Source organism: Lycium ferocissimum, chromosome 2 (assembly GCF_029784015.1).
Source record: "Lycium ferocissimum isolate CSIRO_LF1 chromosome 2, AGI_CSIRO_Lferr_CH_V1, whole genome shotgun sequence".
NCBI lineage: Eukaryota > Viridiplantae > Streptophyta > Magnoliopsida > Solanales > Solanaceae > Lycium > Lycium ferocissimum.
In genome coordinates this window covers 616,860-629,010 of record NC_081343.1, presented here as the reverse complement: position 1 = coordinate 629,010, position 12,151 = coordinate 616,860, and the positions used below count along the sequence as shown (strand labels likewise).

Here is a 12,151-nt window from a genome sequence, read left to right as displayed (position 1 = left end):
CCAGATTAACCTAAAAAACAACAATTGAACCAGCAAATGTGAATTTGGTATATTTAGAGCATATACTTCTAAATCACAGATGGTTAATGATTTATTACTAATGAAGCTTATTTTGAATTTTTCTAATTAAAAATCACATTTGGTATATTTAGAGCATATACTTCTAAATCACAGATGGTTAATGATTTATTACTAATGAAGCTTATTTTGAATTTTTCTAATTAAAAAATATTTAGTGAGTGTCAAAATATAAATAATTAATAAGATAAAGTAAAGTTCAAGACGACAAGCATAATGGAGATGCGGGTATCGATCCCCGTACCTGTCGCATGCTAAGCGAGCGCTCTACCATCTGAGCCACACCCCTAGGTGTTCGTGTTTATTCACTATTATTATTCGGTCTTAACATAGAAGATGGAGAATGTTCTTGAAGAGAAGGTGGGGCCTTAGATAACGAATTTATGACCACTCGTAGTATTAACATCCCGCGAAGGCAACCGAAACTCTCTCTCTTTCATTCCATTCAATTGCCATTGAGATAAGAAGAGAGTTAAGGGAGTGGTGCAACATTCCAACAAACAAACACAATGGCATCATCTCTGCAGCCTCTTGCTGATTTCTCCAACTCCATTTTCAAGCCTACAACAACTACTGCCACTCCTCCCCGCCTACTTCTTCCCCACAACTTTCCACCTTCTCGTTTGGCTCCCTGCAAAGCAGCTAATATTAACCGCAGGCAGTTAATAGCTGACACTGCTGCTGCCATTGCAGTAACGACACTACTCTCTCCTCCTCTCCCTGCTAAAGCTGACGACGTCCCTCTCTCTGAATGGGAAAGAGTTTATCTTCCTATTGACCCTGGTGTTGTCCTTCTCGACATCGCCTTCGTTCCCGACGACCCCACTCACGGTATGTAATTCCTTCAACATATGACTACTTTACAAGCTTCATTAAGTTTAAGTATTTTGCTTAATTGATTAGATTGTGTTTAGTATGGAGGAAACCACAAAATGCTTTACCTTGCAAACATTATTCAATGTTTAGTTGGATACTCCCTACTTTCGTTTTTAGTCTATTTAAAAAAAATGCCTCTTTTCTTATTTTGTCAACTCGTTAATTTCAACTTTCCACGTGACATGTTTAATACCACAAGATTAAAGGGCATTTTGGTACATTTTACATATCTTTAATTTAATTAAGACCACAAGATTCAAAAGTCTTTTTTACTTTTCTAAACTCCATACTAAGTCAAAACCAGACAAACAAATTCAAAAGGAGGGAGTATAAAATTAGGATGTTGGGTGGGTAAACAACATTCGGCATTGGAGGTTAATAATAAAGAAAACTACATATACCTTGTAGGGAAACTCTTAAAAATCTGAGTTCTTCGGGAAAAATTCTACGAGTTATCTAGAGTATCTTTAAGTTGATATCGGAGATGATGGTTCGACTAGATGAGTATCTAGATGACGGAAAGTAAATCTAATGTTGCACCCCATGAAGATCCAACAAGTCCAATGGAATGATGACATGGAATGACCGATTTGTTGGGCCAAAACGGCCAAAGATATTCTTAACATGATGTGATATTGTACTCTTTGGGCCAAACCCGCACGGTTTTCCCCAAAAGGCCTCACATTATTAAGAGTATCCAACACCTTATAAGTAGCTCTTTTTTCTTTTCAGCTACCAATGTGGTATTTTGTTTGCACACCCAACAATCTCTCCCTCGAACCAAGTTCCACATGACTCATCACGGGTCAGAGATTCAACCTGTCTTTGTGCCACCCACATCGTCAAAGTATTTATGGTCATCGAAGCCCAAAGACTGTGTATACGTCTTCAAAGCTATGGGTAACTATTGTAAATCGGCCCATAGACTTGCAAAGGCACTAAGCTGGGCCCCACGCCACACTCCGCCATCTTCATACTCATCCCGCCAAACCATTGGCTCTGATACCAGTTGTTGGGCTAAACGGCTCAAAGATACTCTTAACATGATGTGATATTGTCCGCTTTGGGCCAAGCCCGCACGGTTTTCCCCAAAAGGCCTTACATGTATCCAACACCTTATAAGTTGCTCATTTTTCTTTTCAGCTACCAATGTGGTACTTTGTTCGCACACCCAACACGATTAACTACCTGTAATTATCTGTCTATAGTCCGTTCACAGTCTTTGCTTGTAATTTGGAGACGCACACATAAGAAGAAGCATGTGGGCTTTGGTGGCCATAAATACTTGGATGATGTGGGTGATATATAGTGAGTCTCCACATAAACCCATCAATCTTGGTGATGAATCATGTAGTATAAGTTTAAAGGGAGATTATTAGGTGTGAGAACAAAGGGAAAAGTTAGGGACACTCTTAGTGGTATGTGCCTTTTGGGGAAAAAAGCATGCGTGTTTGGTCAAATCAGACAGTATAACCCCTGTTAAGAGTGTCTTTGGGTTGGGTTAGCCTAACATAGGTGAAGTAGGGTACTCGTGCAAGAGTAGTAAAGCGTACAGCCATTGTGTTTTAAGGTTGACAAAATAATGTCTAAGGATTAATTGAAGCAAGTCATATGTAGTAACCATCGTGAAGTAGGGTACTCGTACAAGAGTAGTAAAGGGTACAGCCATTGTGTTTTAAGGTTGACAAAATAATGTCTAAGGATTAATTGAAGCAAGTCATCTGTAGTAACCATCGGGATATTTGTGGAGGAGAATTACTTTATTCCTAGGTGTCAAAAGTAATTTTTTCCTGTTTGAGGAAATGTTTCCCTTGGTCCCACAGTTCATTGGAACCGAATACACTAGGACAATGTTTCCCAACAGATATACCCTTAAGTCAAACATTGATGAGACTTATGCACTCAATTTGAAGGGATGACTAATATAATTATTCTTTGAAGATAAGAGTACAATCAACACCTTATGAATGATGCATTAATTTTAGAATTGTGCTTAATAAAACAAAGATGTGAGCTTGCACCAATTAGAAAAAGGAGGATGTGATTATACTTCACAGCTTATGATGTCGTGATACGTTTAAGAATTCTGCTTAATTTTGTTGAAGAATGATGGGCTAAAATATTCATCTCTGAAGATAAATAAGCGCTACTCAAATCCTTATGGGTTATACATTATATTTTATAACAACAACTGGATGAGGTTTCTTCTTTAAAAGTTGCATTAAGTTTGACCTAAGTATGCTGAAAGCCCTAGAATGCTGTGGATGTACGTTAAAGAGTTGGGCTTAATTTTGGTAACTGATCGTGAGAGTTTAAGTAATCCTTTTTAGGATAGAAGAATGCTGAAGTTTAAACCATCCCTTTGAAGATAGAAGAATACTTAAAAGCCTTAGGATCTGATGCGTTATGTTTGAAAATTGTACTAATTCAGTCAAACATTGATGGCAAATAATCTAAGCATCGTTGATAGCCTTATGGTGCTGTGTGTTGGGTGTGAGGTTTGTACTTAGTTTGGTTAAAAAGTGATAGATATCATCAAGCACAACCTCGTGGTGTTGTGCTTTATGTTTAAGATTTTTTTCTTAATTCAGTTGAATTATGACGTGAAATAGTCCTTTGAAGATGTTTACTGCACTGCCGTGTGTTTTGCGCCTTGAGTTTAAGATTTGTGCTTATTAGTGGAACAATTGTTGGCAGGTTTTCTACTGGGGACCAGGCAAACTATTTTGGAAACAAAGGATGGAGGAACTACTTGGGCACCAAGATCTATAGCCTCTGCCGAAGAGGAAGATTTCAATTATCGGTTTAATTCTATCAGTTTTAAAGGCAAGGAAGGGTGGATTATTGGAAAACCAGCAATCTTGTTGCATACTTCCGATGCTGGTGAAAACTGGAAGCGGATACCTTTGAGTTCTCAACTTCCCGGTGACATGGTAAGCATAATATTCTTCAATTTTTCTTTGTACGTTTCTGAATTTGAGCTCGGGTCTTACAGCCCCTTATACTTTGTGGGTAAATTGATACCTCCGAAGTTTAAAACCTTAGTAGAAAACTTTGTTTTGGATGAGTCACTGTGCACACATGATTTAGCACTTCATATAAATATTTTGATGTTTGTGGAAAGTTTTTCGATTAAATATGGGTGATTAAGCTTTTCTAGAAAGTTTTTTCTCAAAAAATTCTCTCTTACAAACTTTGCTTGAAAACTTCCTCACGGCACAATTTTTAAAAGAACTTTTTGGGAACACTCAGAAGCTTCTATAAAAAAGTACGACTATATACACTTTTTTGTTTTGCAAAAACTTTTTCTCAAAATACTATTCTATGTAAAGCTTGGAGAGTAAGTACTGTTTGAGGTAGCACATATGACAATTACTAGCCATTTGGAGTTGTTGACAGTCACCGGTTATCTTTCATGTAGTAACTCGTACATGCTCAGTAAACAAAATAACTACATTGCAGGATGTAAACTTAATCTAATAATGGAAGCAGGTTCAAAAAGTCAAATTTAGACTGAGTGGATAATTTATCAAATATTAGAATTAAGACAAATCTGACTAGCAGGATAGATGTCGAGTGGTGCCTTATACTGTGCTGAAGCATTTCCACAGAATAGACCACCCTAACAAGTTGTTTCTGTGGGTTAAAAATCCCCTCTTAACTGCCGCTTTGGCATCTGTTAGCAAGTTCGATGTTTACTCTTAGTGAAATGAATTATAAGCTAAAATTGAAGACAATTTGCGTTCATCTGCACCTTATATCCTTTATTAAGTTTAGCTGAGCGTTTCTGTCTTTTTATCCTCCGTCTCTCTCTCCCTCCTCTCCCACCCTCTTCCTCTGCTTGTTGCTTAAGAACTCCTTTGCTAGCGCACTTCAACTGTGGCAGAATACTATCACTTTGCTTCATAACAGTCAACTGTTGCTACTATTTCCTTGAAAGACTACCAAAACTGAGGTATAATGCTTTGTCCTGAGGTCAATGTTACCCAAACATGCTGGATTTAGAAAGGACTGGTGTTGATGTGACTTCTCATTTTTTATAGTTTGTCTTGTAAATGATTCAGAATAAATTTCCAAAAACTAGAGCAGTTCCTTTCTTAACTTCTACCATCAAAATTGAAGCATGCCCCAGAAGACATTCTTGTTTGCTAACGTAAATATCCTTCACACTGATCTCTTAATATGGTTGTTTAGTAAAGCATTTTTGAAATACAGAACAAGGTTGTAAAGTTGAAGTAACACAGGAAAATATAGGATCCTATTTAAACATGCCTGTTCTCCATTAGAATAGAGAACTATCACTTCTTCCTCTCAACTCCCTCCCCCTGGGCTGGGAGAGTGGAATTCAAGAAGCAAGAAAGAGATAACCTTCAATTTTGCATCAGATCAGCATTAATAATGGCGGTGTTACAAGTGGCAACAAGGATGGAAGGCCTAGAAGTTTTGACTTGGAGGCTAGAAAGAAATGCTGGTCCAAAGCCGAGAAGGTTCCAGGTCGAGATCCCGAGAGGTGGAGAAAAGATGCAGCTGGCAATATTGTTGGCAAGCGATTCCACAGCTGCCAAGGTTGCCTCTGCTTTGAGTATGATCACATTGTTCCCTTCTCTAAAGGTGGTGATTCAGTGTTGGAGAACTGTCAAATTCTTCAAACAAGGGTGAATAGATCTAAAGCAGACAAGGTTGCAGTGGGCACAAGACATTTGAAAGGATATTCTTGTGACATCAACTTCAGCGACAAAGACCTTGACAAGATTGAGATGGCCGTTTATGGGGATATTAAGCGGTCAGACAATCAATGTCATGTTCCAACAATAGCTGAAATAATGGGGAAATACAAGTCCAAGAACCGCATTGCTAGCTGCAACTCCCAATAAATATAAAGCTTGCCTTTTAGGATCTGAGACATTAGCCGTTAAGCAAGATAGCAACTACGATTAATAGTGATTGCAGTGAAATCTCCGATTTCTGCTTATATTAATTTGACATTGAGCTTAAAGAAAGAGAATTATCAATGTGTATTGGTCTTCATGCTATGTTGATTGTGCGGCATTCTAAATCCTCTGTCCCCTTTAGTTTTGGTAATTAATTCGTGTTCGTCTATACCTTTGTTTCAATAATGGCAATTTAACTCTACCATATCCCAAGGCACACTGTCTAACCATATCTCTTCTATCTGTTCTTGCTACTAATCTTAAGGAAAGAAAATCATCTTGATATACAGGTTTATATCAAGGCAACTGGAGAAGAAAGTGCAGAAATGGTAACTGACGAAGGTGCAATATATGTTACATCAAACAAAGGATACAACTGGAGAGCTGCTATACAAGAAACTGTCTCCGCTACCCTTAATAGGTAATCTCTGAGAAGGTGCACTTCAGAAGTGTGAAATGCTATTTGTTGACATGTTTCACTGGTTAGCTATGATGCATAAGGATGGAATGTCGAATCTTGATTTGAGGTTGGCGTGCTACTTCTGCAATAAAATGAGAGAAACTAATGAACGGATATATTTGGGTTTGAGTTTCATTAATGAAAGGAAAAAGAAAACCCAAACGCTAAGTAACCGAAAAGCTGGATTTCCACTCTTTGTTAAGGTAATATGTACTTGGTAAAACCTATTATCTGGGTCACTCTTGAATGTGCTCTACTCTCAAGTTATGCTTTCTACTTTTTCAGGAAAATTGCTTAACTACTGATAGTTTACTAGTGGTGCTTTAACTACTGACAGTTTACTAAACAAGATGATGCTAGCCAAATTGTTTTTGACGACAAAACCTACATTTTGGGACAAAGTTTTATGCTCTTGGCTTTAGCACCTAATCGATTTTGATGCTGGCTTAGGTCATACGTGATTGCTAAAAGTTGTTAAGACCAGGGTTCATGATCAATTTACTTGCAAAGCCTTTTTTTTTTTTTTTTCTTTTGGATAATAATTGTATTATGCCAAAAGTGAACGTTAAAAGTACAGGGGTGAACCCCCCTGTACTTTTAACGTTCACTTTTGGCATAAAAGTACAGGGGTGAACATGCTACTGGACAACTGTCCCAGTAGTCAGTTCTAGCTTAAAACCACAGAAACACATCTAATGCATGCTATTTGATTGTTTACATAGGATAAAAATTCAGCTTCTCACTTAGCAACTCTTGTTTTAGTACTAGTCTTGAAATGGATTTCCTGGATAATGCATTTAATCAGGATCTTGAGGTGCTGCTTCTGAATACCCTCAGGTTTCTCACTTTCCAAATGTGATAAACAGCTCCAGCTAACATCCTTCTATATACCTGAGCCTGTTGACTTCTCCCTGTAGCCATCTTTTCTGCCCAATCTAACTCTTCACCCCATTGCATTGGACATCTGTGTATATTGAGCCTTTGCAGTAGCTTTTTCCACACATAGGCTGATACCTCACATTCAAAAAATGGATGATCAATACTTTCATCCTTCTGTTTACACAAAGGGCACACCTGTTCTGTAGTAATTCCCCATTTTTACAGTCTGTCCCTAGTGGTAAGCCTCGTATGAGCAGCTAGTTGCATGATAAAAATCCATCTTGGTGGCCCCATATTGTTGCAAATCAGCTTCCTCCAAGACACCTTCTCATATTGACCTCTAAGCTTTGTATAGAAGAGCTTGGTAGAGAATGTATTCATATTCATAATGTCAGCTATTGTATACACTGCTTGAGTGAAGTATTGCAAAGCTTATTTTTTTTTTTCTTCTTTATATGGACAAATGACAGCCATCCTTAATGAAATTGCAGAACAGTTTCTAGTGGCATTAGTGGTGCTAGTTACTATACAGGCACTTTCAGTACTGTTAATCGCTCTCCTGATGGACGTTATGTAGCAGTTTCAAGCCGTGGCAACTTCTACCTGACCTGGGAGCCAGGGCAGGTACTGTTTCTTTAGCACATATTTTTTTCACGTTTGTGTTAATTAACAAGCCCATTTGCCGTATTTAGCATCAACAGTGGTGCTGAAATTTTGTCCTTTTTACTTTAAAACAAATAATTGTATATTTATATTCATGTAGTTTTATGCACAATACATTACAGGCGTACTGGCAACCACATAACAGAGCCGTGGCTAGAAGAATCCAAAGCATGGGCTGGAGGTCTGATGGTGGTCTTTGGCTACTTGTGCGTGGTGGAGGGCTATACCTTAGCAAGGGCACGGGGGTTAGTAAATTACGATCATACTTTCAAGTGGGACAGACTGTCTGGAAATACAAGTACATATTATGGCATTAACTGGATGAAAAAAAAAAAAGAACGTAGTATGTAAATCAAAACTAGCATGAAATAAATCTTTCTTGTTGGGACCGGATGAAATGTAGCATATCTTGTTACACATTATTTGCATTTTCAATTGCCTTGATATCTCAATTGAAGTAATCAACTTCCTTAGATAGAATCCTTTCTTCAAACTTGCCATTTCACCCAAAAAAAAAAAAAAAAAAAAAAAGAAAACCTTTCTGAAGATGCAATATCGGATTTCTGTAAAAAGACTATATTTAGGATCTTCTGATTTCTCATAAGTTTATGTTGGTATCAAATCCTGTACATTACCTATATGTTCTTAAACTTTTTCTCATTTTAAAATAATGAAAGAACCCATTATCTTACGCTACCACGATTGATCCTTGATAGTAATTTTCTCTTATTTTTGAACAAAGTATTTGAAGGTATTCCCAAGTCAACATGAATGTCAGATTCAAATCTATTGAGTAGCGCAAGCTATTCCTTTTCCCTATGTAGCAAACTTGTCATGGTATCTCCATTGAATTAGTTGCCTGGAGCAGGACTCCTGGAGTTTGTAATATCTTTATTAAAAATTACAGATTACATGCATTTTGGGAGACTGGTCAAGTATCTTTGTTAAGCAAATTAGTAGATATAGATAACCATCTAATGATGGAAGACATTTTGGTTCTTCTACATATATCGAGTACTAGGTTTTCCACTCTTTCAGCTGATCTTAGGACAGTTTAATATGTACTTAGAAAGTTACCAGTTTCAAAAAAAAAAAAAAAAAAAATTAATATGTACTTAGAAAAGATTTTGAGTGTTTCATATTCAAGATGGAGACGGTTCTTTTATCCAAAAACAATAAAAAATAAGATGGAGACGGTTCTTGTAAACTGGTAAAATCTAAAAACCCAATGACACAAAGCTGGTGTGCCTTAGCAGACTACAGCTGATTTAAGATACATACAACCAACTACCTCATTTAAGGTACTATATTCTTCTATTTATTAATGAGAGCATATCATTTATGAATAACCCTGGCACATGATCTGAGGTTGACTGGTTTTCTTGAGGCTAGAATTAAAATGCTGGTTCCTAAGCAATAAAGTAGCCTAATGGGTTGAATGAACACCAGGGCTCAAAGTCTATAATGGCAGAATAGAGTAGACCAGGTTGCTTGAGATATTAAATCAACCCAAAATCGGTGCACACACTTATCTCTTGGCACATCATAAACTTACCAGTTTTTAGATTATACAGGTTAAGGTCCTTTTACTTGGTTCTAGAGTATGAGCTTTTGTCATCTATAGCTGTTCTGGTTTCTTTTTGCTTTTTTATATAGTGAAACTCAACGTTGTCCTTGATCTCCAGATAACAGAGGACTTTGAAGAAGTTTCAGTACAAAGCCGTGGTTTTGGCATTCTAGATGTTGGCTACCGCTCACAGGTATATGCATGGTTTCCCTGAATCAAACATTGTGTACTACATGAGTGAGTTTTGGGGAATTGTGATGTATCGCTTAATGATGCTGACATTTAAATGCCCCAAAAAGCGCCATTCCCCTGATATATCTTGAATCATCAGTTTTATTATTTTCTCCTGTTCGTTTGGGGAATGGTTGTGGAGCACGATGCTGTTACTCATTATGATCACTTACACGAGCTGAGCTGACTTTTTAAGCAATGTTGTTATGCATGTAATGACTATGATCACTGTATCTCAGCCAGTATACTTTGTTCCAAATGTAAGTTACTCTTGATGTGTAAAATATGTATGGGTTACTGATATGAAAAAATAAAGTTCTAACTTGAAGAAGAGGAAGGATATTAGTGCCAAAGGGGGGTATCATGTTGATAGTACTTGGTAAGAGATGATTAGGCTGGAAATTTATTGTTGCAGCAGGGATAAGACAAAGGATAATTTGCCATTCCAACAGATACTAAGTTAAGTGAAAAACTAGTAATTTCAGAATCATTTTAAGTAAAGGAAGGGCTCAGAAGAGCCAAGAATATCAAGAAAAATAAAGAAGACCGCTTTTCTTTGTCTTGATTTTGTTCGAAAGGACCCTCTTATTCTCATGGCCTGGTCTGGTCAGTATCCAGCCGGGCCTCTTTTGTTCCAACGAACTTGAATTTGAAAACAAAAATGCCTGTTATGTTATAGTTGTAATATTTCATTTTATAATAAGTCAGATTATGATTTCTGATTGACTTACCTGATTTTGTTACTGGTTAATGGTTATCATAAGATACATACTAGCCAAGAGAAAAGATTTTGAATGAACTACATTTCCTCAATTGGGACTTAAATTAGTTCCTACATTTTATATTGGATCACTTTTCTGCTGTTAATGTATTGGACGATCCAAATGTGTTTGCTATTCAGGATGAGGCCTGGGCTGCTGGTGGCAGTGGGATTTTATTGAAGACCACCAATGGTGGCAAGACATGGATTCGTGACAAAGCAGCTGATAATATTGCTGCAAATCTTTATTCAGTGAAGTAAGCTCACAAGATTTAGATCTACTTAATTTTTACCTTTTCAATTCTGCTAGCATTTTGAATTCTGCATCGTCCTCCTCCTTTCTGCTAGGTCCTCATAATTTTCTATCCCTTTCTAACTTATATATGCCAACCGTCATTCTTTAAGCTGACATACTTAGTTTGCTGTCTATAATGAAGAAACAGTGTAATGCTAATGTGAGTAAACTATTATAGATAACTCCATACTGTCCCACTCCTTGTATTATAAAGCATGCGCCTTGATTTCCTGTTATTTGATTTCACATGAAAACCAAAGTTAGACGGCACAATGAAATTTGAGGAGAAAGGTCTGATTTGCTTTGAGTCAATCTTTGTGAAACAATGTGATGCAGGTTTATCAATGACAACCAGGGGTTTGTACTGGGCAATGATGGTGTCTTACTAAAGTATCTTGGATAGATACAGTCATAAAACAAGGTAGGTTGGGGTTCAACTCACTAGCAATTTTCTTTACTAATAAGTTCAAACTTATTATTCATCTGATGGTCGTTGTGTTTGTGCAGGCTAGTGAAGAAGCAGTTTTGGAAGCAAATACTTGAAGCTGAACAACTGTAATTTAATCTATATACACTTGTTCAATTTAATTGCTGATTATCACAATATCAAAGGGAAGTGTTCATAGGGCTTGAGGTTTTAAATTATCTACTGAAAATATATTAGACTCGCACGTTATCATGAAGATGACGTTTTGAATTGTGTTAAGATATACTATACTTTCAAACAAATTAAACTTTGATAAGATGAGACGTATCTTGGCTTTGCATTTGTTTAGATTATCTCCCAAAGAATGCTTTCTCAATTACTATTCCAACAGGATGTAGGCTGTAAAATGTAATGTAATTCTTGACAAACAATGTGCACTCTTCATACTTATTTGCTAAGAAGAATGTTGTGCAAGATTACATATATAAGGGTGTACTGCAGATCCACCGGCTTTATTGGTTGTAATCGAGGGAATGTTCTGTCTGACATTGGGATATTTCGTAAGTGAGGTACTAATAAGCGATGTAAACGATAATGTATGAGTGGCCACATTAAATATTGTGCGTAGATCGATCTTGCGATATGCTAAAGGTATTGATTGAGCTGGGTATTGAAGTTAAGATAGCAGGTGCTACAGGGAAGATTGATATTGTTTTCTCCAAATTTTAAAATTGGATAATCATGATGCAACAATATCAGGGAGAAAAAATATTTTAAAAAATGAAAAAAAATGATATCATAAAAAAAAGAAAGGGGTATAAAAGGGAAGTATGTTGATAAGGGGTTTAAATAAAGTTTTTGAAAAGGGGGTTAAAAGGGGGGGTAGGGAGCCTTTGGATAAATTTTAAAATATGTGGGGAAGGATAGTATGTAACGGGGCGAATGCAAGATCCGGGGAAAGGTTTGATAAACAGATTGGGGTAT

At 36.9% G+C, this 12,151-nt stretch overlaps 1 protein-coding gene across 2 annotated transcripts; it reads left to right on the top strand.

Moving 5' to 3' along the window:
* The first annotated feature begins 365 nt into the window (after positions 1-365).
* On the top strand, positions 366-11,505 carry LOC132032509 (photosystem II stability/assembly factor HCF136, chloroplastic). 2 transcript variants are annotated; one of them, XM_059422140.1, is made up of 9 exons: positions 425-909; positions 3,652-3,887; positions 6,176-6,306; positions 7,716-7,848; positions 8,010-8,132; positions 9,573-9,647; positions 10,587-10,702; positions 11,077-11,161; positions 11,248-11,505. In XM_059422140.1, exons 1-8 carry the CDS (start codon positions 588-590, stop codon positions 11,141-11,143), a joined length of 1,203 nt encoding a protein of 400 aa, XP_059278123.1. In that variant the 5' UTR covers positions 425-587; the 3' UTR covers positions 11,144-11,161; positions 11,248-11,505. The 2 variants fall into 2 exon arrangements, with proteins under 2 accessions (XP_059278129.1, XP_059278123.1); XM_059422146.1 differs by lacking the exons at positions 6,176-6,306; positions 7,716-7,848; positions 8,010-8,132; ... (2 more) ...; positions 11,077-11,161; positions 11,248-11,505 and adding an exon at positions 5,340-6,010 and having other exon boundaries at positions 366-909.
* Positions 11,506-12,151: the final 646 nt, after the last annotated feature.